General features: G+C 46.4%; 1 protein-coding gene across 1 annotated transcript in view; it reads left to right on the top strand.

The window, feature by feature from the left end:
• Positions 1-1124: 1124 nt before the first annotated feature.
• col4a4 (collagen, type IV, alpha 4) overlaps positions 1125-16962 on the top strand; it is a gene marked incomplete at both ends in the record, with an annotated part of 39553 nt that continues 23715 nt past the window's right edge. Inside the window, 7 exons of the mRNA XM_079224953.1 lie at positions 1125-1350; positions 2418-2519; positions 4341-4681; positions 5890-5958; positions 6873-7080; positions 10697-10751; positions 10975-11017. Of these exons, the coding sequence (XP_079081079.1) occupies positions 1125-1350; positions 2418-2519; positions 4341-4681; positions 5890-5958; positions 6873-7080; positions 10697-10751; positions 10975-11017 (1044 nt within the window). The remainder of the gene's footprint in view (positions 1351-2417; positions 2520-4340; positions 4682-5889; positions 5959-6872; positions 7081-10696; positions 10752-10974; positions 11018-16962) is intronic.

The raw sequence follows: 16962 nt of genomic DNA, 5'->3' as shown, positions 1-16962 counted from the left end.
ATCATAACTCAATATGTGAACATTCTCTAACCCAAATCATAGCTCAATATGTGAACATTCTCTAACCCAAATCATAACTCAATATGTGAACATTCTCTAACCCAAATCATAACTCAATATGTGAACATTCTCTAACCCAAATCATAACAATATGTGAACATTCTCTAACCCAAATCATAGCTCAATATGTGAACATTCTCTAACCCAAATCATAGCTCAATATGTGAACATTCTCTAACCCAAATCATAACTCAATATGTGAACATTCTCTAACCCAAATCATAACTCAATATGTGAACATTCTTGTGACGCCCCTCCTCCCATACCCTAGGTGTCACTGTTTCAATCCTCTTTACAGGTGCTGATTGGCGGGTTGTCAGCCGAGACGAGCCACAGCTGAGCCGGTGTGGTCTGGCCATAAAAAGGCCTCTGGATTTGGCTCACTCTCGCTGGGGGGGGGGGGGAGGACATCTGGTGTGTCGCTGACCTTGTCACCATTTTGTCTTTTGATTTGTACCTTTGTTTCCCTACTTTCACTTTAGTTAGTTTTGATGGTGTTATTGTTAAATAAATAGCTTTTTGTTGGCAGCTGCTCGTTTGTCTCCCTGTTTTGTTGCAGCCTTGGAGCCGGGTTGTGACATGTGGGGGCTCGTTCGGGATCTTTGATCCGGTGGGACGCTAAAAGCTCAGCTGTGGTAGCAGTTCACGTTGCAGCGTCACATGGTCGGCTGTACGCCTTGTTTTGACTGGGTTTTGTAATCGGTTGTTTGGGAGACATTTGAGTGGTAAGTTGACTGTTCTTTATGTGATGATAACGTGCCTTGTTTACACAGTGAGTTAACTGCTGTTTTCCTGCTGTTTCCCTTGGAGTTCGTTGTTGGGGTTTTTGCTAGTGTGGTGCCAAAAATGGTTGGAGCAGTTGTCTCGGGGGCACATCCGAGGCTGCAGGTGGGTTGCCAGTACATGGTGGCTTTACCGAGCCTTCGGGCTTAAGTGCGTAAATACCCACCATAAGTAACACCTGAAGACTAGAGGGGCGTTTAGCTAGTCTCTGATTAGGCAGTTAGAGGGACAAGATTTCAGTGTTGTTTGGCTGTGTATGGGACGTTTGATCTGGGGTTGTCATGGCTAGTGTTGAGGACTTCTTGATCGCTCCGTCGGAGGAGTTCTTGGACCGTTGTTCACGAGAGCAGTTGGTGAAAATTGCTGAGCATTTCCGACTGGATGTGGGGGATAAGCGTTTGAAGGAGAATATGAAAGTCATCTTAAAAGAAAATCTGTTTGGATCTAAACTGGATCCTGATGGTGCTGCGTCAGACGAGGTTGGTGCATCTACTGCTGGTGGAGTTGGTGTGAGTGATGTTGCAGAGTTGACTTTTAGGGAGCGCAAGGAGTTGCTGTCGTTGAAAATTAGATAACTTGAACTGGAAGAACGCAGGTTGGGTGTGAGGGATGATCATGGTCCTTCACAGGATTTTGATGTTGTCGTTAATCTGAGGTTGGTGCCTCTATTTTGTGAACAAGACCCCAATACTTTTTTCTTGCTTTTTGAATGGGTAGCAGAGAGTAAAGGCTGGTTAGATGCTGGATATACGTTGCTCTTACAATGTATTCTTACGGGAAAGGCGCAGCAAGCGTATTCTGCGCTCAATGTAGCTGATAGTAAAATGTACGTGTCTGTCAAAGCTGCAGTGTTAAGAGCCTATGAGGTAGTGCCTGAAGCATACCGCCAGAGGTTTAGGTATTGGGAGAAGTCTGGGAAGCAGACTTACATGGAGTTTGCCAGGGAGTTAACAACTCACTTCAGTTGTTGGTGTACTTCACTGGGGGTTCATTCGTATGATGCTTTGTATTATTTGATAGTTCTGGAGCAATTTAGGGATACTGTTCCTTGTCACATCGCTACATATCTAAGTGAGTGTAAAGTCAAGACAGCAGCAGAGGCTGCCATTTTGGCAGATGAGTATGTGCTGATGCACAGTGCGGAGTTCTGTGCTGACCTTTTCTCAAGAAACTGACACCGGGGAGTACATTCTAATGCGGGGAATGAGTTTAAACATACTGCCTGTCCCATTGCATAAGCTGGGGCTTGACTGTGGTTTGGTTCAGGGTGAGGTGGCCATGGGGGTACGTCCTGCATTGCCAATTAGATGGGTGGATATCATTCTGGGAAATGATCTGGCTGGTACCCGGGTATGGGCTGACGGTTCGCCATCTCCTATAGTAACCTCTTTTCCCTCGGTTCCAAAGATACCTGATGAGAATGCGCAGTCGTTCCCTGGTGTCTTTACAGCTTGCGCGGTTACCCGGGCTGTGTGCCATGGCGAGGCAGAAGCTGAGGTTGAGCAGACTATCACAGATGAGAGTTTGGCTTTCTCTGGGTATACACACAACTTTCTTTTGTCTGTGTCCCGCAGCGGCTGAGCAGCAGGCTGATCCTGCACTTAGGGAGCTGTTCGACCAAGTGCTCTCGGGGGTCGATGGGAAGAGTGCTGCAAAGGGTTTTCTGCTGCAAGATGGTTTGTTGGCGAGAAAATGAATGCCGCACGGGGAGAACTTCGTGGGTAACCCGTTTTTTGAGGTTGTGGTTCCATCCAAATTCTGGGAAGAGGTGCTGAGGATGTTGCACGATCAATCTGGGCATTTGGGGATTTGAAAGACGTACTATTATGTTCTCAGGTATTTGTTTTGCCTCGAATGAAGAGGGATGTGTCTTGTTATATTAAAACATGTCATACATGTCAGATGACAGGGAAGTCTAACCAGACCATCAGGCCGGCTCCACTGGCTCCAATTCCCGCAGTTGCGCAGCCACTTGAGCACCTAATCATTGATTGTGTTGGTCCCTTGCCACGTTTAAAGTCTGGAAGTAACTATTTGCTTACTGTGATGTGTCAAAGTACAAGGTATCCGGCTGCCTATCTGTTGCGCACCATTACTGCTAGGTCTGTGGTTAAAGCACTGACGCAGTTCATTTCCATCTTTGGAATTCCAAAGGTCGTACAAAGTGATCAGGGTTACAATTTTTCCTCCTATTTGTTTGCTCAAGTCTTGAAGCAGCTCCATGTGAAACATAATCAAGCTTATGCATACCATCCTCAGAGCCAAGGGGCATTGGAAAGATTTCACCAAACTCTTAAGTCCCTGTTGCGGGGTTATTGCGTTGAGTTAAAGCAAGACTGGGGGGGAGGTGGGGGGCTTCCCTGGTTGCTGTTAGCTGCCAGAGAGGTTGTGCAGGAGACGTGTTTTTAGCCTGAACGAGCTTGTGTTTGGGCATACGGTGCGCGGGCCACTTACTTTGCTGCATGATCCGGTTGCCCAACCGGAAGCCCCTCGAAATTTGCTCGACTATATAAACGGTTTCCGTCATCGGTTGTACTTGGCTGGAGAGAAGGCTAAAGAGAGTTTAGTCTCTGCCCAGGAAAAAATTAAGCGTCTATATTACCGAAGAGCGGAGATCCACCAGTTTAGTCCTGGCTATCAGGTTCTTGCTTTGTTGCCGTTTGTGGGTTCATCATTTCAGGCAAAGTTTCATGGTCCGTTCACAGTTTTGCGTCAGGTTTCTGAGCAGAACTATTTGTTGTCGACACCAGAGCGGAGAAGGAAAACTCAAATGTGCCATGTAAATCTCTTGAAATCCTATTACACTCGTGGGTCAGGGCCCGTTGCATCGGGGGGAGGTGGGCAACAGCAGGCTGTCAGACATGTGCTAATGACAGGTACTGTGGGAGGACAGTCACTGGTTAATTTGACGGTACAGGAGGATGATGGGGTGGCTTGCCCTGATGAGAGTTTGTTGCGGGGCCGGTTGAGGAATTCTGAAACGCTGGGTGGGCTGGATTCCTTGCTTGGGCACCTGTCAAAGGAGCATTTCACGGAGTTGACTGCTCTGATTAACAACTATTAGTCTTTGTTTAGTGACGTGCCAACTCAAACACATTTGATAGAGCATGACATTGACGTGGGTTGGGCGCAGCCAATCCGCCAGCGTTTTTACCGGGTGTCAGAACAGAAACGTGGGGTAATGGAAAAGGAAATACAGTATATGCTTGACAATAATATTGCGGAACCTTCTTCTTCCAGCTGGGCGTCTCCCTGTTTACTTGTGGATAAAGCGGATAAAAGTCCTCTGTTTTGTACAGACCACCGTAAGGTAAATGGGGTAACTAAACCCGATGCTTATCCATTGCCGCGCAAGGAGGATTGTGTGGATCAGGTGGGCTCGGCTCACTTTGTCAGTAAATTTGATTTACTCAAAGGATATTGGCAAGTGCCTCTGTCCAAACAAGCTCGGGAAGTGTCTGCTTTTATAACTCCTTTTGGGTTGTTCTCTTATTCAGTGATGAGCTTTGGGATGCGGAACGCACCGGCACCCTTTCAGCGTTTAATGAATATGGTTGTGTCCGGGTTGGACGGCTGTGCGGTGTACCTTGATGATGTAGTGATCTACAGCAATACCTGGGAGGAACATGTCTCCCGCATCAGGAGGCTGTTTGATCGGCTGCAAGATGCAAACCTGACTATCAACTTGGCTAAGTGCGGGTCTGCGAAGGCTACCGTCACCTATCTCGGGAAGGTAGTGGGCCAAGGGCAGGTGCGGCCGGTACAGGCGAAGGTGGCTGCAATTGAGCAGTATCCAGTGACCACCACCAAGAAAGAGCTAATGCGATTCCTGGGGTTGGTGGGGTACTACCGCAGTTTCTGTCGCAATTTCTCCACTGTAGTAGCTTCCCTGACAGATCTCTTGAAAGCTAGAGCAAAGTACATCTGGTCAGATTCATGTCAGCAAGCTTTTGAAAATGTTAACCTTTTAAGCCCCGAATGGACCTATATAGGTCCTTTTTTTAAATTTTAATTAAACTGTGTAAAACATTACAATAATCATGAACAAATATATTGATGCTACACATCAAATTAAACAAGAGAACCTGGGCTACAATAATTAGTCAGCCATTTCAACACAACTCAAACAGCAACTAAAATAATTATTAAAATAAAATAGTTATAATTTTGTCACAAGTCAGCCCACTCTGCATGTTTCCGGAACTAGCAGCCCGTAGCTTGGTGCTATCAGAAAAAGACAAGACAGCAAAAAGCAAGGCAATTCCACACAGATTCCAAATCTATTCACCAAATCCCTCTGCTGCAAAGCATCACTGAGATATGAACCAAAGAACACAGCAACATAAATCGCTGAGTCAGCAAATTTTGAAAATAGCAAATATAAGAAAAAATGCATTTCCCCCAGTAAATCCCCACTAATACAAGTTGATTGAACATCATAAGTCATATACAAGTGAAATATAAGGTTTGCTACATGAAAAAATTCAAATGTCACAGATGCGCGAAAATATGCGCAAATGTGCCGAAATGCAAATTTTGGAAACCTCGCCTGAATTCTCTCTGTACTTTACCCAATCTGACTTTGTTCTGCTTCACTTTTTCAAGTAAAAACAGTGCAGAGAGACTGTTCACATATTGTGCTATGATTTGGGAGAGCTTCAGGGCTTCTTCTTCTTCTTCTTCTTCTTCTTCTTCTTAGTGAAGCATCATTTCAAGGAGATAATCATCCTGAAAGTGCTTTTTTCTATAGGCGGACCTGGAACTTCTATTTGTTCTGTGTTTCAATCTTTATTTACTCTTAGCCAGCAACATATATACTAACATTTACACATCTGACCAAAAGCTCACAAGGGTTGCCTTTATTATAACACCAGAATTATTCAAATAGCCCTTGTGGTTGCAGAGATACACCCTTTTTAGTTTGGGTATGCTATTTCGAGCTAAATCCTAAAAAATGCCTTGGTGCTTAACGGGGCTTAAAAGGCTGTCCTGTGTTCTTCTCCTGTCCTTGTGGCGCCTTGCATGGACCGTCCGTTTGCGTTGCAGGTGGATGCAAGTGATGTAGGTATAGGGGCGGTGCTGTTCCAGTATGATGAAATTGGGGTGGAACGTCCGGTGAGCTTTTTCTCGAAGAAACTAGACTAGACTAACCCAAATCAAAGCTCAATATGTGAACATTCTCTAACCCAAATCAAAGCTCAATATGTGAACATTCTCTAACCCAAATCATAGCTCAATATGTGAACATTCTCTAACCCAAATCAAAGCTCAATATGTGAACATTCTCTCTGCAAAGGTTGACTTTGATGAAGTGAAGCAGAACAAAGTGGTTTCCAAAATTTGCATTTTGGCACATTTGCGCATTTTTGCACGCGTCTGTGACATTTGAATTTTCTCATGTACCAAACCTTATATTTCACTTGTACATTACTTTGTGTGGAATTGTCTTGCTTTTCACTATCTGTCTTTTTCTGATAGCACCAAGCTACTGGCTGCTAGTTCCGGGAACATGCAGAGTGGGCTGACTCGTGACAAGATTATGATATTTTAATAATTATTTTAGTTGGTGTTTGAGTTGTGTTGAAATGGCTGACTAATTATTGTGCACGCACGCACGCTCACACGCACACACACACGCACGCACACACACACGCACGCTCACACACGCTCACACACACACACACACGCACGCTCAAACACACGCACGCTCAGGCACACACACACTCACACACACACACACGCTCACACACACACACACATGCACACACAGACGCACACAGACACGCACGCTCACACACACACATGCGCTCACACACACACACACACACACACACACACACACACACACACACACACACACACACACACACACACACACAGAGTTAACCCTTCACACTCTCTGATGACATGAAGCGACTTTTTTAAGTCAGAAATGAATCAATGATCACAGATTTTCACAATAAAATATCATCATGTTTCATGCACTTGTATTAACCCTGTGCATGTGTGTGTGCGCGCGCTTGCACTAGCGTGTGCGTGCGCTCGCTCACCCTCTCGGCGCGTCCCGGAGCGGCGGTGCAGCAGAGCAGCAGCAGCAGCAGCGGGACGAGCCTCCGCCTCACGCCGCCAGAAGGCTCCATCAGACGGACACGCGGCGAGGACTCCCCGCTGAGGGGACGCGGCTCGGGGAGGCTCGGAAAGGCTCGGGAGGGTTCGGCTCGGCTCGGTCCAGAGGGGGTCCGTGCAGCTGGTCCTGCTGCGGGATGGAGAGAGAGGGCGAGAGAGAGGGAGAGAGCGAGAGAGACAAACCGCGACACTCTGCACGAGACGTCCCACTCAACCCTTCAGAATAAAAGCCTGCCCCTTCAAGCCTCCAAAACAATATCGCGATACAAATAAAACGTGGTATTTCAGTATTGCATGTACTTTGTACTGCTGTAGAAAGTGTTTTTCTCTCACCTCTTCGGGTCTAAGTGTGAACATCTTCCTCACAAAGATCTATCCTCCTCTTCCTCAGGACTCACCTCCTCTGAGAGACTTGAACTTTTCACACAACGGCTGTACATATTAATATGATATGTATTTCTCTCTTTATTATTGGTTTCACTTCTCATGGGAATCTCTACATTCATATTGTTCTGCTTTTCCTGTCACTCATTTATTTTTCTATACAAATTATATATATATATATATATATATATATATATATATATTTATATACATTATCAATATTTAAGAAAATAATATTTATGGGTATCATGGGTATTTAAAATATATTAATTAATTAATTCATGCAATATATACATGTATATATATGTACAAATATATATTTATTTAAATTGTTAATTCATGCATTTATATATATATATATATATTAATTAACAATTTAACTAAATATATGTTTATATTTAAATATTTCAAATGTATTTCTTAATTAATTAATATATGAATCAACATAACTATATATGTTTATATATGTATATATTATGTATTAATATACATTAGTTATATAATACACATGAATAATGAAATACATGATCTAGCTTTGTTTCCCTAAGTCTCTTCTCTCTGAACCGATACACCGCTTTTATTTTGAAGCTCTGGACCGGATCCGCCGGTGCGCGCTCCCGCTGCCTCACAGAGGCTCTGCTGCGCGACGCTTCAGTTCAGGATCAGAAGTTGAGAGTTTTCCTCTGAGCGTCTGAGAGAAGCTGCGGACCTCAGGTACGTGAGAGACCTGTCTGTCTGCCTGTCTGTCTGTCTGCCTGTCTGTCCTCAGAGGTATCTGAGTGTCTCTGGCAGCTGTCTGTCCTCAGAGATATCTGTCTGTCCTCAGAGGTATCTGTCTGTCCTCAGAGGCACCTGTCTGTCCTCTGAGGTACCTGTCTGTCCTACCTGTCTGTCCTCTGGTATCTGTCTGTCCTACCTGTCTGTCCTCTGGTACCTGTCTTTCCTCAGAGGAATATGTCTGTCCTCAGAGCTACCTGTCTGTCCTCAGAGGTACCTGTCTGTCCTCAGAGGTACCTGTCCGTCCTCAGAGGCACCTGTCTGTCCTCTGGTATCTGTCTGTCCTACCTGTCTGTTCTCAGACGTACCTGTCTCTCCTCAGAGGTATCTGTCTGTCTTCAGAGGTACCTGTATGTCCTCAGAGGTACCTGTCTGTCCTCAGAGGTACCTGTCTGTCCTCAGAGGTACCTGTCTGTCCTCAGAGGCATCTGTCTGTCCTCTGGGGCACTTGTCTGTCCTCTGGTACCTGTTTGTTCTCAGATGTACCTGTCTGTCCTACCTGTCTGTCCTCTGAGGCATCTGTCTGTCCTCTGGGGCACTTGTCTGTCCTCTGGCACCTGTCTGTCCTCAGAGGCACTTGTCTGTCCTCTGAGGTACCTGTCTGTCCTACCTGTCTGTCCTCTAGTACCTGTCTCTCCTCAGAGGTATCTGTCTGTCCTACCTGTCTGTCCTCTGGTACCTGTCTCTCCTCAGAGGAATCTGTCTGTCCTCAGAGCTACCTGTCTGTCCTCAGAGGTACCTGTCTGTCCTCAGAGGTACCTGTCCGTCCTCAGAGGCACCTGTCCGTCCTCAGAGGCACCTGTCTGTCCTCAGAGGTACCTGTCTGTTCTCAGACGTACCTGTCTCTCCTCAGAGGTATCTGTCTGTCTTCAGAGGTACCTGTCTGTCTTCAGAGGTACCTGTATGTCCTCAGAGGTACCTGTCTGTCCTCAGAGGTACCTGTCTGTCCTCAGAGGCATCTGTCTGTCCTCTGGGGCACTTGTCTGTCCTCTGGCACCTGTCTGTTCTCAGAGGTACCTGTCTCTCCTACCTGTCTGTCCTCTGGCACGTGTCTGTTCTTGTCTCTCCTACCTGTCTGTCCTCTGGTACCTGTCTGTCCTCTGAGGCACCTATCTGTCCTCTGTTACCTGTCTGTTCTCTGGCGCCCATCTGTCCTCTGGCACCTATCTGTCCTCTGGCACCTATCTGTCCTCTGGCACCTATCTGTCCTCTGGTACCTGTCTGTCCTCAGATGTACCTGTCTGTCCTATGAAGCACTTGTATGTCCTCTGGTCCCTGTTTGTTATCAGAGGTACCTGTCTGTCCTACCTGTCTGTCCTCTGAGGTACCTGTCTGTCCTCAGAGGCACCTCTCTGTCCTCAGAGGTACCTGTCTGTCCTATGTTACCTGTCTGTCCTCAGAGCCACCTGTCTGTCCTCTGGTACCTGTCTGTCTTACCTGTCTCTCCTCAGAGGTACCTGTCTCTCCTCAGAGGCACCTGTCTGTCCTCTGAGGCACTTGTCTGTCCTCTGGTCCCTGTTTGTTCTCAGAGGTACCTGTCTGTCCTACTTGTCTCTCCTCAGAGGTACCTGTCTCTCCTCAGAGGCACCTGTCTGTCCTCTGAGGCACTTGTCTGTCCTCTGGTACCTGTCTGTCCTCTGAGGCACCTGCCTCCCCTACCTGTCTGTCCTCAGAGGTACCTGTCTGTCCTCTGGTACCTGTCTGTCCTCTGGTAGCTGTCTTTCCTACCTGTCTGTCCTCAGACGTACCTTTCTGTCCTCTGGTACCTTTCTGTCCTCAGAGGCACCTCTCTGTCCTCAGAGGTACCTGTCTGTCCTCTGTTACCTGTCTGTCCTCAGAGCCACCTGTCTGTCCTCTGGTACCTGTCTGTCCTCAGAGCCACCTGTCTGTCCTTTGGTACCTGTCTGTCCTCTGTACCTGTCTGGCCTACCTGTCTGTCCTCAGAGGCACCTGTCTATCCTCTACTGTGGCTCAGTGGTTAGCATGCTCGTCTTTCAATCAGAGTATCGGTGGTTCGAGCCCCGGATCCTCTATTCCATTTCAATGTGTCCTTGAGACACTTAACCCATAACTGCTCCACGTAGCTGTGTCTACGGTGTACACAGCACACATGTAAGTCGCTTTGGATAACAGCCTCAGCTAAATGTAATGTCTGTCTTCAGAGGTACCTGTCTGTCCTCAGAGGTACCTGTCCTACCTGTCTGTCCTCAGAGGTGCATGTCCTACCTGTATGTCCTCAGAGGTAGCTGTCTGTCCTCAGAGGTTCCTGTCCTGTCTGTCTTCAGAGGTACCTGTATGTCCTCATAGGTACATGTGTGTCTTCAGAGGTACCTGTATGTCCTCAGAGGTACCTGTATGTCCTCAGAGGTACCTGGGTGTCCTCAGAGGCACCTGTCCTCAGAGGTACCTGTATGTCCTCAGAGGTACCTGGGTGTCCTCAGAGGCACCTGTCTGTCCTCTGGTACCTGTCTGTCCTCAGAGGTACCTGTCTGTCTTCTGGTCTCCATGTTTGTTCTCAGAGGTTCTCTTTGTCTCTTCGTAACTTTGTCTCTTCGTGTCTCTGCAGGACGACCAGCAGCGTCAGAGCGTCCTCACTGGCCGAGAGACGGCCTGGAGGCAGAGTCAGAGTGACAGGGCCTTGTAGTGGGCGGGACTTCCTCTGAGCAGAGGACAAGATGCTGCTGACTTCCTGCTCCGCCCCCCGCATCTCCACCTGGCTCTGGTGAACAAATGAACATCACGTGATTTCTGATCAATCAGTGCGATCAGTGGACCGGTTCTCTGGAGACCAGGACCAGCTTGGTCTGGAGAACCGGTCCACTGATCACCTGTCTCCTCCCCCAGGTGCGTCCTGATGATCCTAACGGCTCCTCCAGCAGTTCTCGGGGTGAGTTAATCTCTAATTTAAAACTGCACTTTTATTGTGAAAGGGAACGAGGTTTCTCTTCCTGCAGACAGGAAGTCCCGGCGTCCTCCCTGCTGTCCAATCAGAGAAGAGCGGAGAGGAACCTTAGTGTCTCTCTTACGTCCGGATGTCCTGTCCTGCATATTTGAGAAGATTAATGTATGTGTCTTTTAAGTCCAAGTCATCATGGAGGACTCATGGAGAATTGATGGTGTACTCACGGAGGACTCATGGAGGACTCATGGAGGACTTGATGGTGGACTGATGGTGGACTCATGGACGACTAAATGGTGGACTAAATGGTGGACTCATGGTGGACTCATGGAGGACTCATGGTGGACTCATAGAAGACTCATGTAGGACTCATGTAGGACTCATAGAGGACTCATGGTGGACTCATAGAGGACTCATGGTGGACTCATGGTGGACTCATGTAGGACTCATGTAGGACTCATGGTGGACTCATAGAGGACTCATGTAGGACTCATGTAGGACTCATGGTGGACTCATAGAGGACTCATGGTGGACTCATAGAGGACTCATGGAGGACTCATGGAGGACTGATGGTGGACTAAATGGTGGACTCATGGAGGACTGATGGAGGACTCATGTAGGACTCATGGAGGACTGATGGAGGACTCATGGATGACTGATGGTGGACTAAATGGTGGACTCATGGAGGACTGATGGAGGACTCATGTAGGACTCATGGAGGACTGATGGTGGACTAAATGGTGGACTCATGGAGGACTGATGGAGGACTCATGTAGGACTGATGGAGGACTGATGGAGGACTCATGGAGGACTGATGGTGGACTAAATGGTGGACTCATGGAGGACTGATGGAGGACTCATGTAGGACTCATGGAGGACTGATGGTGGACTAAATGATGGACTCATGGAGGACTGATGGAGGACTCATGTAGGACTCATGGAGGACTGGTGGTGGACTGATGGAGGACTCATGTAGGACTCACAGAGGACTTGATGGTGGACTCATAGAGGACTCATGGTGGACTCATAGAGGACTCATGGTGGACTCATAGAGGACTCATGGAGGACTCATGGAGGACTGATGGTGGACTAAATGGTGGATTCATGGAGGACTGATGGAGGACTCAGAGGACTCATGGAGGACTAAATGGTGGACTCATGGTGGACTCATGGGGGACTGATGGAGGACTCATGTAGGACTCATGGAGGACTTGATGGTGGACTCATGGAGGACTGATGGAGGACTAAATGGTGAACTGATGGAGGACTGATGGAGGACTAAATGGTGGACTGATGGAGAACTGATGGAGGACTCATGGAGGACTCATGGAGGACTCAGAGGACTCATGGAGGACTAAATGGTGGACTCATGGGGGACTGATGGAGGACTCATGGAGGACTCATGGAGGACTTGATGGTGGACTCATGGAGGACTAAATGGTGGACTGATGGAGGACTGATGGAGGACTCATGTAGGACTAAATGGTGGACTCATGGTGGACTCATGGAGGACTGATGGAGGACTCATGGAGGACTGATGGAGGACTCATGTAGGACTCAAAGAGGACTTGATGGTGGACTCATGGTGGACTCATGGAGGACTGATGGAGGACTAAATGGTGGACTGATGGAGGACTCTTGGAGGACTCATGGAGGACTCATGCAGGACTCATGGATGACTAGATGGTGGACTGATGGAGGACTAAATGGTGGACTGATGGAGGACTGATGGTGGACTCATGGTGGACTCATGGAGGACTGATGGAGGACTGATGGAGGATTCATGTTGGACTCATAGAGGACTTGATGGTGGACTCATGGTGGACTCATGGAGGTCTGATGGAGGACTAAATGGTGGACTGATGGAGGACTCATGGAGGACTCATGTAGGACTTATAGAGGTCTGATGGAGGACTAAATGGTGGACTGATGTTGGACTCATGGAGGACTCATGGAGGACTCATGTAGGACTCATAGAGGACTAAATGGTGGACTCATGGAGGACTGATGGAGGACTAAATGGTGGACTGATGGAGGACTGATGGAGGATTCATGGAAGACTCATGCAGGACTCATGGAGGACTAACTGGTGGACTCATAGAGGACTTGATGGGGTGTTCAGGGCCGGGTCGTGACAGCAGAGAGGCAGATCAGAATTCCGGCTGCTGATAAACACGCCTCACTGATAACCTGGTTTACTCAACGCTGCAGGAATGTGGCCGCTACACAAACACTGCTGCATGCTGGGAAACCGCCGTCTGGGGTAAAGACAACAGCCACAGGGACCCCCATGTGAAGGAAGCTGAGCCACAGGGACCCTCATGTGAAGGGGGCGGGGCCACAGGGACCCTCATGGGAAGGGGCGGAGCCACAGGGACCCTCATGTGAAGGGGGCGGGGCCGGTCCTGTCTGAGGGTCAGACCTGCTGGTCTCTGATGAACCCCTGTGTGGTTTACTACACATGAAGTATATTAGTCATACTTTAATTCACACACATGTAGTATTTTAGTTGTACATTAATTAACACACGTATGTTTGTTGTACATTAATTTACAAACATGTACTATTTTAGTTGTATTTTAACACACATGTAGTATTTTAGTCGTACTTTAACACACATGTAGTATTTTAGTCGTACTTTAACACACATGTAGTATTTTAGTCGTACTTTTACACACATGTAGTATTTTAGTCGTACTTTAAAAGCCCCAAGGCATTTTTTTAGGATTTAGCTCGAAATAGCATACCCAAACTAAAAAGGGTGTATCTCTGCAACCACAACGGCTATTTGAATAATTCTGGTGTTATAATAAAGGCAATCCTTGTGCGCTTTTGGTCAGATGTGTAAATTTTAGTATATATGTTGCTGGCTAAGAGTAAATAAAGATTGAAACACAGAACAAATAAAGGTTCCAGGTCCGCCTATAGAAAAAAGCACTTTCAGGATGATTATCTCCTTGAAATGATGCTTCACTAAGAAGAAGAAGAAGAAGAAGAAGAAGAAGAAGAAGAAGAAGAAGAAGAAGAAGAAGAAGAAGAAGAAGAAGAAGAAGAAGAAGAAGAAGCCCTGAAGCTCTCCCAAATCATAGCACAATATGTGAACAGTCTCTCTGCACTGTTTTTACTTGAAAAAGTGAAGCAGAACAAAGTCAGATTGGGTAAAGTACAGAGAGAATTCAGGCGAGGTTTCCAAAATTTGCATTTTGGCACATTTGCGCATATTTTCGCGCATTTGTGACATTTGAATTTTTTCATGTAGCAAACCTTATATTTCACTTTCATATGACTTATGGTGTTAAATAAACTTGTATCAGTGTGGATTTACTGGGGGAAATGCATTTTTTCAACAAAAAAAAATTTCAAAATGTGCTGACTCAGCGATTTATGTTGCTGTGTTCTTTGGTTCGTATCTCGGTGATGCTTTGCAGCAGAGGGATTTGATGAATAGATTTGGAATCTGTGTGGAATTGTCTTGCTTTTTGCTATTTGTCTTTTTCTGATAGCACCAAGCTACGGGCTGCTAGTTCCGGAAACATGCAGAGTGGGCTGACTTGTGACAAAATTATAACTATTTTATTTTAATAATTATTTTAGTTGGTGTTTGAGTTGTGTTGAAATGGCTGACTAATTATTGTAGCCCAGGTTATCTTGTTTAATTTGATTGTAGCATCAATATATTTGTTCATGATTATTGTAATGTTTTACTAATGTTTTACTAAAATTTAAAAAAAGGACCTATATAGGTCCATTCGGGGCTTTAAAGGTTAACACACTTGTAGTATTTTAGTCTTACTTTTACACACATGTAGTATTTTAGTCGTACTTTTACACACATGTAGTATTTCAGTCGTACTTTTACACACATGTAGTATTTCAGTCGTACCTTTACACACAGACTGCTTTCTTGTTTTGTCTCAGCAGTTTTTCTTGAAGCTCGGTAGTTTGATTCCGATCTGATGAACATCTGTCCTCATTCACACTGTTCAAAGACTGTGAGGGTCACAAGAAATGGATGCATGATTGTCACTGATGTTATCTGAGAAACACACACACACACACACACACACACACACACACACACACACACACACACACAGTCTGAAGCTGTCTGCTTCCTGAGCATCTCAGAGATTCTTGTCTCTCTGCACGGTGTTTACATTCCTCACTGTCTGAACACAGAATACAAAACACACGCTGATGAAGAGAGTCTTGGTCCTGGTCCCGGTCCTGGTCCTGGTCCCGGTCTTGGTCCCAGTCTTGGTCCTGGTCCCGGTCACGGTCTTGGTCCTGGTCCTGGTCCTGTTCCTGGTCCCTCACTAGAAAATGTATCTCTGGCTCCAGCAGTCAGAGTTGTGGTGAAGACGGAGCAGAGCCAGAAGACTAGTCCATCTAGTTTCGGACCCTCATCTGTGGTCATGAGCTTTGGGTAGAGGTCCTTCCTTAGGGAGTCGGGTTTAGACCCAGAGATGTGAGGGTCACAAGAAAGGGTCACAAAAAAGGGTCACAAGAAAGTGTCGCAAGAAATGGTCATAAGAAATGGTCACAAAACAGTGTGAATGAGGAATGAGGTTCATCAGATCGAACTAAAACCATCGAGCTTCAAGAAAAACTGCTGAGACAAAACAAGAAAGCAGTCTGTGTGTAAAAGTACGTCTAAAATACTCTGTGTGTAAAAGTACGACTAAATTACTACATGTGTGTAAAAGTGCTCTTAAAATACTCCATGTGTGTAAAAGTACAACTAAAATACTCCATGTGTGTAAAAGTACGATTAAATTACTACATGTGTGTAAAAGTACAACTAAAATACTACATGTGTGTTAAAGTATGACTAAAATACTACATGTTTCTTAAAATAGAGACACTGATCCTTCATGTTTGAAGGGTCCGGCTGAGACGGTTCAACATCTCATCAGAATTCTCCTGGAGCCTTTAGAGCAGTGGTTCTTAACCTGGGTTTGATCGAACCCCAGGGGTTCGCTGAGTCACTCTCAGGGGTTCGCTTAGTCACTCTCAAGGGTTCGCTGAGTCACTCTCAGGGGTTCGCTTAGTCACTCTCAGGGGTTCGCTGAGTCACTCTCAAGGGTTCGGTGAGTCACTCTCAGGGGTTTGGTGAGTCACTCTCAGGGGTTTGGTGAGTCACTCTCAGGGGTTCGGTGAGTCACTCTCAGGGGTTCGGCAAGGGTCAAGACACACACAGTATAGCCCGGTTCACACTAGCAATGTAGGGCCACAACACACCATTTTTCTTCTTCCCCTGCAGCTGTGCTCACCAACACCCCTTCCCCACAGGCAAGTTCGGCGCAATGTGACCGCACACCATTGGGAAGCTCGACTCCTTAGCGTTCAGAATACGTTGGAATTACGTCAATTGCGTACATTTTCGAAGAGTTACAGTACTTTTAGTTTTGCATGTTACTTCCTGTCGCCGGCGATGGGGTCCGTATGCATTTTTCATTCGCTTTCATACTAACTATGTCAGGCAAAAAAAGAAGGTGTTTGGACTAATATGTACAATATGAATTCTTTGAACACAGTGATTTTGTGTGCAACTGATGCATGGTTAATTTTGTACACTAATAAAATATATACCTATGTTTTGAAGAAATCCTATTTAATTTTTCCAATTACAAAGGGTTCGGTGAATGCACTGATGAAGCTTGCAGGGTTCAGTACCTCCAATAAGGTTAAGAACCACTGCTTTAAAGGTTCTCCTGGACCCTTTAGAGGTTCTCCTGGACCCTTTTAGAGATTATCCTGGTAGTCCTGCTGGTAAGAGGCCTCAGTAGACCCAGAACATGCTGGAGAGATTGTATATCTGGTCTGGGAACTTCTCAGGGTTCAAAAGAAAGAGCTGCAAGCCCTGACTGGGGACAGGGTCTGGACTACAGAGGGTCTGGACTACAGAGGGCCTGGACTACTGAGAGTCTGGA

Source organism: Taurulus bubalis, assembly GCF_910589615.1.
Source record: "Taurulus bubalis genome assembly, chromosome: 10".
NCBI lineage: Eukaryota > Metazoa > Chordata > Actinopteri > Perciformes > Cottidae > Taurulus > Taurulus bubalis.
The sequence above is the reverse complement of the archived record's forward strand: the minus strand, read 5'-3'. Positions and strand labels throughout refer to the sequence as shown.